The sequence below is a fragment of the Neodiprion fabricii genome, chromosome 3, assembly GCF_021155785.1.
Source record: "Neodiprion fabricii isolate iyNeoFabr1 chromosome 3, iyNeoFabr1.1, whole genome shotgun sequence".
NCBI classification, from domain to species: domain Eukaryota; kingdom Metazoa; phylum Arthropoda; class Insecta; order Hymenoptera; family Diprionidae; genus Neodiprion; species Neodiprion fabricii.
This window is the reverse complement of record NC_060241.1, coordinates 4,417,884-4,432,920: the sequence shown is the minus strand read 5'-3', so window position 1 is coordinate 4,432,920 and position 15,037 is coordinate 4,417,884. Positions and strand designations below refer to the sequence as shown.

Genomic DNA, 15,037 nt, shown 5'->3' with positions numbered 1-15,037 from the left:
ACCTAATTCGTTATGCTTGACCGGTCTATTGTATTCAAATTTTGTTTTTTCAATTCAAGCTTGAAAAAAAAATTTATTTTCATACACTTTGATCATTTTCATCTATAAATACGCTTCTAATTTATCAACGAACTGAAGATTTCGTGAAAATGTTCAACTGAAATAATTAAAACGTCAAAATATAGCTTGAAAAACAATTTTTTTCACTCGCGTTGAAATCTTATCAATATTACTCATAATGCAATGTATACCCGAAAAGAAAGGGAAAAAAGTAAACTTTTTATATATATAATAGCTGCTCGTGTATCGATGAGAAAACAGTTCGTATATAGTGGATGTCAGGTGCGGCTCGACACGTGTGCTTCATACTCTCATTCTCGTCGATTTCGCCAAATGGAAGTCTGATAATAGAACCGGCGTACGAATAATGTATATCTACACGAAAGTGTCGGCGATGTGTGGATTAATGACAATGTAAAGGAATTCAGAAAACAGCTTCGATTCTCGTTATTTTTACTTTCTTCCCCGATCTTTTTTTTTTTTTTGTTTTATTTTTCTTGCGATTGCCTAAAAGCGCAGAAAATAATGCGTACAATCGATTTAGATTGAAAATACATTTTTTTGTTATTTTTTCTTTAAACTTGAATTGCTTGAGATGCCTTGAAAACGTTAAATTTTCAAAGAGTGATTTTAAAGATATTTAAAAATCCAATTATCTATATTATAGAAATTATTGCAATCGACGCAAGGAATATATTACAGTTCGAGTGACCACGATGAAAGGAATAGTGTCACATACTATATTTTCGGCATAAAGTTAAGAGATTGATTTTTATTTTCCACCCAGAACTTTAATCTTCGGTTAGGGTAAATAAAATGAAATCATACGGTTAAGGTCTCGTAGCACTCCTAACCTTACCGACCGAGAAACGGTGTGAGTCTGCTCGGTCGGTAAAGATAGGAGTATTACATAACCTTAAGAAGTACAATTTCACTGAGTAATTAACTCGATTCCTTGTTAGACTTTGGAACAACGCGCAGCGAGGGTTAAACGGATAAGTAATACAATGAAATAAAAGAAAAAAGATGATGGAAAAAGAAAAAAAAAAAAAAAAAAAAAAAAAAAACTACAAGCCAATAAAATGAATCGTGAATTGCGTATTGCAGGCGGTGTATAAAGCTTGAAACTGTATCGAAGGGTTTCTTTCCGATTTACCGAATTGAAGTTGCCTCACGTACGTCTGACTCGAGTTTCTCGCTTTCCTGGGAGCTTATCGTTCCTGCACCAGGTTCTTATGTAAGTATCCGGCTTTAGCCGATGACCGAAGCTGCAGCGATAGTTATACATGTACCTACCTATGTAGTGTTTGTATATAAAAGGAGAAGCAATCGTTAGGATAGGGTGCCAGTGTTATATATGTACAGTTTCCATCAGCGTATCAGCGGTTTTCCTCATTCCCAGATTGCCCGAGTTTCACTCCTCTTAGGGTTTGTTTGCTAATACGAATATACGTATACGTAGACAAGTTTCTAAAACCGAATATCTTTGAGTAAACAGACAAAACGCCAAGGTTGTAACACAGAATCCACCGATAGTCGAAGATTTTTATAAACTGTAAGAGATAGAGAGAGAGAGAGAGAGAGAGAGAGTTGGTAACAAACGAAGAAAAAAAAAAGATTTTTCTTTTTAAGATATTTATTTTACGTTAGAAACAAAAAATTTTAGCTTTGTGCCCATCCTGTGTTAGTCGAAATTTATTACGAAAGTGTGAAGAATTTTTGCCATGCGATAAAATGAAGCTTGCATTGTGTAGATTTTGCAAAAATTTCTAGCAATTTGGAATATTAGATTGAAAAAAATTGTCCGATTTAGCGATGAAATTTTTGTTGTCGAACTGTTCATCAATGAACTTTATTTTCTATAAATCAGTATTTGGAAATTCTCTCGAAATAGCAATCAATCGAATAATAGAACAGCTCCGGCTCATTTCAATACATTTTCACGTCCAATACACACGAATAGATTCGCGCGCTGCTCTGCAATTTCTCAATCAATAATTTATCGTCGTCGTTATAATTGTTTGAATGGATGATGGAATTCCCATTACGCCACAGTACGAATTACATTCTCGATGAATTCTATCTCACGTATACTTGCATTAATCGTGTAACGCGATGTGTAAACGCATTTTCGCGAATCATCTGCCCGGTTACGTTTAATCTAGCGGAATATTTGCTCCGAGCATCCCAAATCCAACCCTTGTAATCCAGCGGCCGTCGTGAAATAATTATATGAACAAAATTTTGCATGTTTAAAGGTGTGTTATATTCACCTATCTATTTATTACACAGCCACTGCGGTATAAATTCTTTGCACAATAGTCGAAATTTCAGAACAAAGCTAACGGCCAATTTATCTTCCCCTCAATTTTGTTTAATCCACAATTGTTTTCGTCTCTTTTTGCAGCGGTTACTTACTGAATCGACGGTATTGGGAAAAGGTTTCATGATTTCGTTTTTTTTTTTTTTTTATTTTTTTCTGTATATTTTTCTTGAGACTGGAAAAATAGTTTCATGTCTCAAAGTCCGATCAGTTTTGCTCACGATGTCTGACAGACAATAATAATAAAAAAAAAAATAAATAAATTAAAAAAAGATGGGGAAATGGAACAGTCGTGTTATAAATCCTGATGATCGAATTGCCACAGAACGCACTGTATGTATATTGTATATATATATATATACACACACACACACACACATCAGAACGCGTTCAAAGTTTCAAGCGTAAATTACACCTAGATGTAGATTCGTGCAACTGTCGTAAAATGGAATTAGGTAAAACTTTTTTCTTCTTTTTTAATCCCTTGTTTTTCCTAGTTTTTTTTTTTTTCCTACCTCTCATTTCGTTTTCTTTTTTCTTTTGCTTTTGCTTTCACTCCGCATCTCTGACGCGGAAAAACGTTCGCCTCATAGACCATAGCGCATACCGTATAATGATAAAAGTTTTCGTCCTAATTAGCAAAGTACGGTAAACTCTGTCCGGCGAGCTGAAGAGCCGCGGAATCCACAAATGGCAAAATGCTTGGGCGGCTCTTTTTCCTTGGAATATTTCCCCAGAGACGATCACCTTCTCGAATAAAGCTGCATCCGACTGTTTCTATGTAACCGCTTTCCGTTAAACGTATTACGTGTACCTTCATACCTAAATTATAAATATTATTCATACATCACGCATCTAACGATTTGGGATTCGGAGATATAATTTTCAGTTTATTGCTTGTTGAGATGCAGGGAAAGAACGAAGACAAAAAAAGGTGGAAACAAAAAATGAATGAAAGAGTAATGGCTCGAAGGAATTCTTATCGTGATTCATGAATCCTATTTTGAAAAGGTTGATAAGACAAAGAAGAGGGACGAAACACTTTATTTGGTCGGTGTTTAATGATCCTCGTGTAATTTTTTTTTAAACATTTTTCGTAACTTAGAACAGTTTCGAAGTGCTAATTGCACCAATGTGGGGAAGTATTATTTTACAAAACAGAAATGTTTCAATTCTTTTTTACGACACGGTCTCAAGTTTTTTACTCTTAACTGAATGGGTACCTGATTGAAAAAAAAAATCTTACATTTGTGGTTTATATTTATACTTTACGGCTGTCGATAATCTCGTAAATTCGGTTCTTACCTGCTGGCGGCACACAAAAACAAAATTTCCGGCAGCCTCACAGCTCATTGCCCGAATGACTGGCAGCCTAACGTACCGATTGTCGGTTTAGCACAGGTGCTATGGTCAGACCGAAATCAAGACACAGAATTACCTTCAAATTGAAACATCTATTTCTAAGTTACCACGTTCATGTATGAATGTATTTTAGTCAGTCCAAAACGTTTGTTAGTAGCTGAAAAATGCAAAATGTTTGCTTGTCGTTTGTATTGTGAAGTTTGAGATTCAATTTTACGCCTGAGAGTGCGAAGAATGGCAATCTGACGTACACAATTCGCGCATGCGCAGTCCAAACGCAGTGGTTGGCTGTTGGGGGGGGGGAATAACTGAAGCAAGCATGACGTCATTAACGCATGACGAGCGGCCAGCGAACGCGGTCGAACGTCGCGCGCAGTTTGATCGTGTTATCTTACGTGTGATACGCTCAAACAGTTGGAGTAGATCTAAAATTATCCAGTGAAACTTGTGCAGTGGTGTTTGTGCCGTGGGATTGTGAACTGAGGACATCAGTAGAATTGGAGAAATTTTATTTATTTATTTTCTTCTCTTCCACGCAGTATAAACATAATGTCAATACCGGACATCGACGAGTTGGCAAAAACTGTCTACGTTATAATATTACAAAATTTATATTACACAGTAAGTTATTTCCCAGATATTTGACAAGAAATGAAAGTAAGGACCGATTATTGATATTCAGGAAATCATTTCACGTCTCGAAGGGTTTGATACGCGTATTTCTAACTTATCACAGGGATGCCAACTTTACGTTCAAATGATTGTAGTTCCTTTATTTGCTTGTCCTTCTTCTCCTTATGGGCAACGCAAATCTCGTGTAGTTCTGTAATTTTTGCGAGTTCTTTCTTCGACCGTTCCGTTTGTTCGGTTAGTCTGTTGTCCCAGCGCTCCTTCTGTGCCTTCAGATTCTGAATATATTCGGTGGCTTGCGTATTCAATTTTTCATTCAAGCCGATTGAAATTTGCTTTTCCTTCCTCACCATTTCCTTCATGGATTCAATTTCAGCGGCATGATCGGTCTGCGGCGTCTCGCAGCTTTTCTTTCCTTCCTCTAGCGTTGTTGGGAAATTCCCGGATCGCTGATCTAACTCTTCTCTCAAATCGACTAATTTTTCCTTCAAGATCTTGACTTCTGTATTATGTGCCTCCTGCAGCGTCTCACGTTCCCGGTCTTCTCTTTCTTTGTTTTCGTTCAATGTCTTCTCGCAGCTTTTCTTTCCTTCCTCTACCGTTGTTGTGAAATTCCCGGATCGCTGATCTAACTCTTCTCTCAAATCGACTAATTTTTCCTTCAAGATCTTGACTTCTGTATTATGTGCCTCCTGCAGCGTCTCACGTTCCCGGTCTTCTCTTTCTTTGTTTTCGTTCAATGTCTTCTCGCAGCTTTTCTTTCCTTCCTCTACCGTTGTTGTGAAATTCCCGGATCGCTGATCTAACTCTTCTCTCAAATCGACTAATTTTTCCTTCAAGATCTTGACTTCTGTATTATGTGCCTCCTGCAGCGTCTCACGTTCCCGGTCTTCTCTTTCTTTGTTTTCGTTCAATGTCTGCTCGCAGCTTTTCTTTACTTCATTTAGCGTCTCATTGGATTTTCTGGATTGTTGTTCTAACTCTTCTTTCAAGCCATCTAATTTTTCCGTCAAGACCTTGACCTCTGCATCATGTTTCTCCTGCAGCGCCTTATATCCTTGCTCTGTTTTCTCTGTATTCTCCTTGATTGCAAGGTCCTTAAGCGCAAGGTTTTTCTCCGCCTCCTGCAATTTTTTCGTCAACGCCTGAACCTCTTCTTGAAGCTTTTCTAGTGCTTCGTCGTTTGTTTCACCGACTTCACCGTCACCGGAGCATGAACCCGGCAGTCCATTGGTAGCTTCCCCTCCATTAATTATTATTCCCACCAGCCCATTTCCATCAAAAAAATCGTTTGGCATTTGAATGTTTTGGAGACCAGGAACATCGACAGTTTTTACTTGAACTTTCGCGAGATTTGATAAATCGATCTGCGAAAGGTTTGGTATCTGAATATCGGGGATATTTCCTATTTGAATCCCTGCATCTTCCGGCATCTTAAAAATTTTCACGTCGCTACTCGGAATATTTGTGAAATCGAAATCACTTAAATCGGGTATATTAAATCCTTTGAAATCCGGTATATCATCCATGTCTAAAACTCCCACGTTGTCAATCGAAAAATTTGGTATCTGATCCCATGGGAACATTTCGATAGTTCTTTTCTGACGTGGTGTATTTTCATCAAGAGAATCGCAGGACGCGTCACCCTCGGCGCATGACGTTCTTGGCTCTTCATTCTCCTGTTTCCAAAAAATGTAGCAACTTTTATAAAGTTTCTCATTTATTTTCAACGTTATTTGAATGAAAATAAAAACGCGCCGACACTAAACGAACGTCTGAACTGAGAGGAAAAATGTCTGTAGCAAAACCTTTATCATTGACTAACGAAATAATGAATTCTATCAATTGTGGTGGAATCTACTTGTCGAGGCGTATTGATCTCACATTCGCCATACTCTTATTGTGGGGTTCCATATTTCGTTTCAAACTTTCGTCGAAATATCGGATCGGAAATTTAAAACAAATATTCGCATCTGGATTTTAATAATTATCAGAGAAGATGCATTATTTTTTCAGAGTATAAAAAACAACGTTTCCAGAATGAAATTGCTCTGGTCCAATTATCTATTTTCCTAACTTAAGGTAGTACCGTGATAGCAGCAGTCCTTAACTTCCAGAGAAATATCCCCCGTATAAAACATAATAACTAAAGTAAAAAGTAGTTGAGATACAGTACACCTTTGCGCCTCCTCTCACATGCGCAGAAGTATAAAAATTTTCCCATTGCGTCTCTTGTCTGACTTGGCAACGTTGCATTCTAGCTCAGTATCTCTTGCCCCTCGAGCATGTGTTGTAGAGAAATGTATTGTTATGAAATCAATTTGAGGTTAGTTATAATTGGAGACTGAAAATAATACACAATGACTTCGCGATTAAAACCTGTACCGTAACCTATATCCGTAAAGTTCCGACATTTATTTCAATTCGTTGGGCCTTTGTGGCATTTTAAACTTCCCGCGTAGGGCAACGTTGCCAAGTCACTATTTCTCACGGGTCAGGTTATGAGAGAAAGTTTGAAAATCGTTAAAAGCAACAAACTTCAAGAATTATTCACAAAAAAATAAATACCGCTTGTTTATGTTTTTTTTGAAAAAAATTACTTGTTATATCCTCAATTAATAATTCTCAGTTTTGAAAAAAAATTCTAAGAAAAGTATGGCTGTTATTAAATAAAATCCTCACTCTAACTACGGTCGGGATAGGGAATACATGTAAATTGTACGACTTTTGATCGCTAATATTGCAAAATTTAGTACCGCAAGGACTATTAAAAAAAATTCCTACGTATAAAGGACACTTCAAATTATGTGTATTCAAAAATTGAAAGATATTGTAAGAAAAGTGATTTATCACGGTACTACCTTGATGTCGACTACACCAGAAAAATATTTATCGTATAGAACAATCTCGCGATTTGAATTGTCATTTCCTTTTTCCAAGATTGATAAAATGAAAGAAATTTTTCCACGTTTTAAACGTCATGCTTCCGTTAATTGTTTGAAAATTGTCGTAGCTCTTGCATCGTGCGAACGAAATATCTACATTTTTCCTAAACTATAGTTCAGTTCTTGTTCAGTGCATGCGGATACAAATTGGAATTGATTATCTTTTTGGTTGAATAGAAATTGCAAATGGTCGAGTTCTAGAACGGTCGAAATGCTGAAGATTTTTCATTTTTGGGAGTATTCTCGAATTTTTCCGTAATCGTTGAAGATTATTCCATCTTCGAGTTATTATCTTGATAATTCGCGATCGTCTCGACCATTTTGAAATACAAACTATCGAGTTTCGGACTCTTTAAAAGCACGACGATTCGGAATTTTGCTTAAAAAATAATCCGCAAATTTGAATCCTAAACGCTGTCAACTCTGATTCGAGATTTGGTCTCACCTCGGCACTTTGATCGGATCGTATTGCTGTCACCGTCATGAATTCCGGAATCTTCATAAAAAGACGATATTCGGAGGTCGATTCCTTGTCGGACTCCCGGACGCCATCATCTTCCTTCTGATTTTCGACTTCCGATCCTTGCGACGGGATTTCCGGAGCCTTTTCATCGGCGTTATCCTCGGCTACCGATTTACGCAGGATGTCGGCGGGTGGAAATGCGCATGCCGTTCCAATCAGCGCAACGAGAATCACTGCAGATTTGTACATCGTTCCACGACAAAATCCCTCGGATATTGAGACGTTCGCTCGTTTTGTGGCTCTGATATAAGTACGAGTTATCAGCTCGTTATCTCTGCGACGACGATTATTCTTGGAATTTCTCACTTACGGGAAAAAACTTCATCGCTCAAGGGGACAGGGGTCATACCTTGACGATAAACGGGCAATCTCTTTAGAGCGCAAATCTGCAGTTAGTTGGTAATTTATTCCTTATTTTTACATCCAATTTACGTCGCAGAAATTTCCTGCACTTTACGTAACTTCGTGAAGAGAAAAAAAAAAAAAAAAAAAACACAAAACATTGGTAATTCCCACTTGCGATTTGATATCCATAAACACTGTTTGTGCATGCAATTCTAGGCTGTTGAAATAAATTCATATTCCACCGGGTTTCGGTGATTTTCAAGGAATTTATACAATTTTTGTAAGGTTTTGATCATTGTTATCGGGTAGCGAAGACTATTATAAAAAAATTCCTAGAATTTTGACCATTTTTAAGTGAACTAAAAACTTGTACAAGAATAATTCCTATCGTAATCCTCCATAGGATTTTCCCCAACCGTTAAAAATGGGTTTACAAATTCTTGTAAACAAGAGCTTGCAAATAGTGACATGATATGTTCAAAAAGTTCCTTCCTCGTGTAGACAGTCGACAATTGAGTCAAATGTTGAGTCAATTCAGCTGTAATTTTAACAACGAGCATGATATCAAATTCGTTTTTTCGCGTGCGTGTTCTCTAGATTCTACCGATCAAGATATTTTCCTCGTTTTGTTTTCCTTGTTTGTTCACTGTTAAAAGTTTCATTTTTTCTATCTCTCACGATTCCTGCGGTAATTATCGAAAAGTAATGCTTGATGCTGAAAGCCGTTGACCGATTACTGATTGATAAAATTGGTTACCCTAACGGAGTTCTTTTTGTCTTATATCGCGCAACACGCGTTCTCAAAGACAGGCTCATCTACCGGCCGAGTACTGATTACAGAAAATTTTCCCAGCGCCAACCGTTTTTGAATTCTTTCGTCAACGTAAAAGCTACGGTGATTTTGACGGTGCGAGTAAAAATAGTATGAATTGAAGAAAATCAATCAATAAATAAAAATATAGCTGCCAGCGGAAAATGTTGGTGCATGAATTTTGGGAATTTTGGTCGGTACGATTGACATGCGATAGTTGACAAATATGTATAAGCTGAAATCGTGATAATGCCTTGGCCCAGGTCGTACGGTTCAACGAGGGCAAATATCATATGAAAATTAAAACTGACTTTCAAAGAGCGATGTCTAAAATATATTTATGACGATTTACCGATAACATTAGAGATATGAATCTAGAGATACCAATTAACTTGAAGTTTCTCACGAAATTGAAACAATTTTTCAAATTTTCTAATAGGTTCCGATAGAAAATTGAAGAACGAGAAAAAACTCAGATAAAAATAAGTAAGTTTACGGTACATTTATGCTAAGATTGAAAATACAAGCTTCAATTTCAGTTGAGAATTACAATATTATAATTTATATTGACGGTATGTCGTCTATATGCTTTAAATATGCGTAAATAACGTATTGTGTATATTATTTTTTTTTCAGTTTTTCCATACTGCAAATATTCGAAAATCTCGCGTGATACGAGGTACTGTAAAATTGATCAGCCTGTACGATTTTTCTGTCGTTTCTATCATCTTTATACGCGATGGACAAATTTTATTTTCGGATTCATCTCATCGTTAATTTACTTGTGATTTTGAAATTTTTCAAAATTTATTTAATACGTGCATACATTTATACTGTAGATATTATGCGATAATGCATCGCAATCTCTAAGGTCAGCTGCGTTGCCAGAGTCATTGTCACGTAGTTCGTACAGAAGCAAAGTCGCATTTTGTTGCGGACCGCAAACAACTTGACCGGAAGGGGAAGACATTACGGATCATTGTTACAGATGATCAAATGATCCTTGTTGCAACTTTGCGCATACGCGGTGCAAACTGATTCAGAACTGATACAGAACTGACTCGAGCATTACGTCGGGGTTACGACGAGCCTTGCGGCCAAACGTCGCGTGCAGTTTGCACCTCGTTATCTTACGTGTGACACGCTCGAACAGTTGGAGTAGATCTGAAATTACCCAGTGGTGTTTGTGCCGTGGGATTGTGAACTGGGGACATTGGTAGAATTGGAGAAATTTTGTTTATTTATTTTCTTCTCTTCCACGCAGTATAAACATAGTGTCAATACCGGACATCGACGAGTTGGCAAAAACTGTCTACGTTATAATATTGCAAAATTTATATTTCACAGTAAGTTATTTCTCAGATATTTGACAAGAAATGAAAGTAAGGACCGATTATTGATATTCAGGAAATCATTTCACGTCTCGAAGGGTTTGATACGCGTATTTCTAACTTATCACAGGGATGCTAACTATACGTCCGAATGATTGTAGTTCCTTTATTTGCTTGTCCTTCATCTTCTTATCGGCAACGCAAGTCTCGTGTAGTTCTGTAACTTCTGCGAGTGCTTTCTTCGACTGTTCCGTTTCTTCGGTTAGCCTGTTGTCCCAGCGCTCCTTCTGTGCCTTCAGATTCTGAACACATTCGGTGGCTTGCGTCATCAATTTTTCCTCCAAGCCGATCGAAACTAGCTGTTCCTCCATCAACATTTCCTTCATTGATTCAATTTCAGCGGCATGTTCGTTCTGCAGCGTCTCACAGATTTTCTTTCCTTTCTCTACCGTTGTTGGAAAATTCCCGGATCGCTGATCTAACTCTTCTCTCAAATCGACTAATTTTTCCTTCAAGATCTTGACTTCTGTATTATGTGCCTCCTGCAGCGTCTCACGTTGCCGTTCTTCTCCCCCTTGGTTATCCTTTAATGTCTGCTCGCAGCTTTTCTTTACTTCATTTAGCGTCTCATTGGATTTTCTGGATTGTTGCTCTAACTCTTCTTTCAAGCCATCTAATTTTTCCGTGAAGACCTTGACCTCTGCATCATGTTTCTCCTGCAGCGCCTTATATTCTTGCTCTGTTTTCTCTTTATTCTCCTTGATTGCAAGGTCCTTAAGCGCAAGGTTTTTCTCCGCCTCCTGCAATTTTTTCGTCAACGCCTGAACCTCTTCTTGAAGCTTTTCTAGTGCTTCGTCGTTTGTTTTACCGTCTCCACCGTCACCGGAGCATGAACCCGGCAGTCCATTGGTAGCTTCCCCTACAATAATTTTTATTCCTACCTGCCCATTTCCATCCAAAAAATCGTTTGGCATTTGAATGTCTTGGAGACCAGGAACATCGACAGTTTTTACTTGAACTTTCGCGAGATTTGATGGTATCTGAATATCGGGGATATTTCCTATTTGAATCCCTGCATCATCCGGCATCTTAAAAATTTTCACGTCGCTACCCGGAATATTTGTGAAATCGAAATCACTTGAATCGGGTATATTAAATCCTTTGAAATCCGGTATATTATCCATGTATGAAACTTTCACGGTGTTCATCGAAAGATGTGGTATCTGATCCCACGGGAACATTCTGATAGTTCTTTTCTGACGTGGTGTATTTTCATCAAGAGAATCGCAGGACGCGTCACCCTCGGCGCATGACGTTTTTGGCTCTTCATTCTCCTGTTTCCAAAAAATTTAGCAACTTTTACAAAGTTTCTCATTTATTTTCAACGTTATTTGAATGAAAATAAAAACGCGCCGACACTAAACGAACGTCTGAACTGAGAGAAAAAATGTCTGTAGCAAAACCTTTATCATTGACTAACGAAATAATGAATTCTATCAATTGTGGTGGAATCAACTTATCGAGGCGTATTGATCTCACATTCGCCATACTCTTATTGTGGGGTTCCATATTTCGTTTCAAACTTTCGTCGAAATATCGGATCGGAAATTTAAAACGAGCGATTATTGTGGAAATGCTTCAGACACCGTAGTAACAAATATTCGGATCTGGATTTTAATAATTGTCAGAGAAGATGCATTATTTTTTCGGAGTATAAAAAATAACGTTTCAAGCATAAAAGTTCTCTGGTCCGATTATGTATTTTCCTAACTTAACGTCGACTACGCCAGAAAAATATTTATCGTATAGAACAATCTCGCGATTTGAATTGTCATTTCCTTTTTCCAAGATTGATAAAATGAAAGAAATTTTTCCACGTTTTAAACGTGATGCTTCCGTTAATTGTTTGAAAATTGTCGTAGCTCTTGCATCATGCGAACGAAATAATTACTTTTTTCCTAAACTATGGTTCAGTTCTTGTTCAGTGCATGCGGATACAAATTGGAATTGATTATCTTTTTGGTTGGATAGAAATTGCAAACGGTCGAGTTCTAGAACGGTCGAAATGCTGAAGATTTTTCATTTTTGGGAGTATTCTCGAATTTTTTCGTAATCGTTGAAGATTATTTCATCTTCAAGTTATTATCTTGATAATTCGCGATCGTCTCGACCATTTTGAAATTCAAACTATCGATTTTCGGACTCGTCAAAAGCACGACGATTCAGAATTTTGCTTGAAAAATAATCCGCAAATTTGAATCCTAAACGCTGTCAACTCTGATTCGAGATTTGGTCTCACCTCGGCACTTTGATCGGATCGTATTGCTGTCACCGTCGTGAATTCCGGAATCTTCATAGTAGCGGTAAAAAGACGATATTCGGAGGTCGATTCCTTGTCGGACTCCCGGACGCCATCATCTTCCTTCTGATTTTCGACTTCCGATCCTTGCGGCGGGATTTCCGGAGCCTTTTCATCGACGTTATCCTCGGCTACCGATTTACGCAGGATGTCGGCGGGTGGAAATGCGCATGCCGTTCCAATCAGCGCAACGAGAATCACTGCAGATTTGTACATCGTACCACGACAAAATCCCTCGGATATTGAGACGTTCGCTCGTTTTGTGGCTCTGATATAAGTACGAGTTATCAGCTCGTTATCTCTGCGACGACGATTATTCTTGGAATTTCTCACATACGGGAAAAAACTTCATCGCTCAAGGGGACAGGGGTCATACCTTGACGATAAACGGGCAATCTCTTTAGAGCGCAAATCCGCAGATAGTTGGTAATTTATTCCTTATTTTCACATCCAATTTACGGCGCAGAAATTTCCTGCACTTTACGTAACTTCGTGGAGAAAAAAAAAAAAAAACACAAAACATTGGTGATTCCCACTTGCGATTTGATATCCATAAACACTGTTTGTATATGCAATTCTAGGCTGTTCAAATAAATTCATATTTTACCGGGTTTCGGTGATTTTCAAGGAATTTATACAATTTTTGTAAGGTTTTGATCATTGTTATCGGGTAGCGAAGACTATTATAAAAAAATTCCTAGAATTTTGACCATTTTCAAGTAAATTAAAAACTTGTACAAGAATAATTCCTGTCGTAATCCTTCATAGGATTTTCCCTAACCGTTAAAAATAGGTTTTCAAATTCTTGTAAACAAGAGCGTGCAAATAGTGACATGATATCTATTATAGAATCTTGGTGATCGGTCAATTAAGAAAACGTATTTTTAGTTAACGTTTCGACCCGGATATGGGCCCTCCTCAGAACGATTTATTTTTCAACTGTCAAGAATAACAAAAAGATGTTTTTTATAAAATAAATAGTAGTACTAGAAGTAATCAGACTTAAATATTGTAGATGTAATACTCTTAGAGCTATTATATATTGTTGATTAGTAAGAACCTTATTATTAATTGAAATAAGGATGTCTTTAAGTGTTATTTACCTTTTGAATTAAGTAAGTGGACTAAGATGTAGTCGAATTCGCAATTACAATTGGTGGAGACAGTGTTCTTATGAGTGACGGTAGACAATGTCAATCTTCAAGTTATTTTATATGTGCGAGTTAATAGTTGGAAGTCATTAATTAAAAAGATTACAGAACCATGTTTCTTCACAGTCAGTATGTCATTGTGTTAAAAGGTTATTAAAGAAGGTCTTTTCAGCAATAAAATTAATTCACAGGTGTCAAAGAAGTGGAGGTAGGCTCTTTTATAATTAAGTTCCACATGTCTAACGAAATATTGTTGGTTGAACCAATTGAGTCAACAGGTGAATAACGACTGATGGGAGAAAATTATACGTTATTAATTATACGGACAATTATACGTTAATATCGCTAGATGTAATTTCACTCTTTACCAACGTTCTTACAGATTTCGTATTGCGTGCAGTAAACAACCGGTGGGCTTCTTTGGAAAATAAGATCCCAATTCCCCTTATTGAACTTGATAAAGCCTTAAAAATATGTTTTGACTCCGCAATATTTAAATTTAATAACGATACTTATGCACAACAATTTGGTTTGCCTATGGGATCTCCTCTCTCCCCAATCCTGTCAGACCTGGTCATGGAAGACTTGGAAACGTCTTGCATTAACGATCTTGGTTTTGATTTACCGTTCTATTTTCGATACGTGGATGATATTCTTACTGCCGTTCCAAACGAAAAAATAGATCACACTCTTAATATTTTTAACCGGTACCATCCAAGATTACAATTCACTATCGAAAAAGAGGAAAATAACGCCATCAGTTTCTTAGACGTATTGTTGATACACAACAATAATAATATCAAGACAGATTGGTTTCACAAAAAAACCTGGTCACAAAGATACCTGAATTTTAATTCTCACCATCCTTTGTCCTTCAAAATAGGCACCATCTTTAACCTAGTTGACCGAGCTATCGAACTAGCTAGTACAGAGTTCCAGGAAAAAAACCTGTCGCTCATATACGATATACTAAGATGGAATGACTACCCTCATGGCCTATTACACCAACAAATTAATAAGAGACGCACCTACATCAACAACATACCTGACAATAATATTGACTCTGCTCCCGCTGAAGATAACAATAGACCCGCTACTACATATATCCCTATCCCATATGTATCCGGTCTCTTTGAGTCACTTAACCGCTTATTCGCCAAACATAATGTCAAGTTTGTTGGAAAAAATTCAAAAGAT

The 15,037-nt window shown here is 37.3% G+C and overlaps 1 protein-coding gene across 1 annotated transcript; it reads right to left on the bottom strand.

Moving 5' to 3' along the window:
- Positions 1-4,467: 4,467 nt before the first annotated feature.
- Positions 4,468-12,936, bottom strand: LOC124177422 (serine/threonine-protein kinase MRCK alpha-like). Its single transcript, XM_046559759.1, has 3 exons — positions 12,630-12,936; positions 11,371-11,664; positions 4,468-5,760 (listed from the first exon to the last, which is right to left on the bottom strand). The coding sequence occupies exons 1-3, from the start codon at positions 12,903-12,905 to the stop codon at positions 4,468-4,470; spliced, it is 1,863 nt and encodes a 620-aa protein (XP_046415715.1). The 5' UTR covers positions 12,906-12,936.
- Positions 12,937-15,037: the final 2,101 nt, after the last annotated feature.

Excerpts from the sequence above, each read along its gene's own strand:
- LOC124177422 (XM_046559759.1), bottom strand. The coding sequence starts at position 12,905 with ATGTACAAATCTGCAGTGATTCTCGTTGCGCTGATTGGAACGGCATGC. Across the intron at positions 11,665-12,629 it reads GATCCGATCAAAGTGCCGAG|GAGAATGAAGAGCCAAAAAC; the intron begins GTGAGACCAAAT and ends TTTTGGAAACAG. Across the intron at positions 5,761-11,370 it reads GAAATATCCCCGATATTCAG|ATACCAAACCTTTCGCAGAT; the intron begins ATACCATCAAAT and ends CCCGATATTCAG.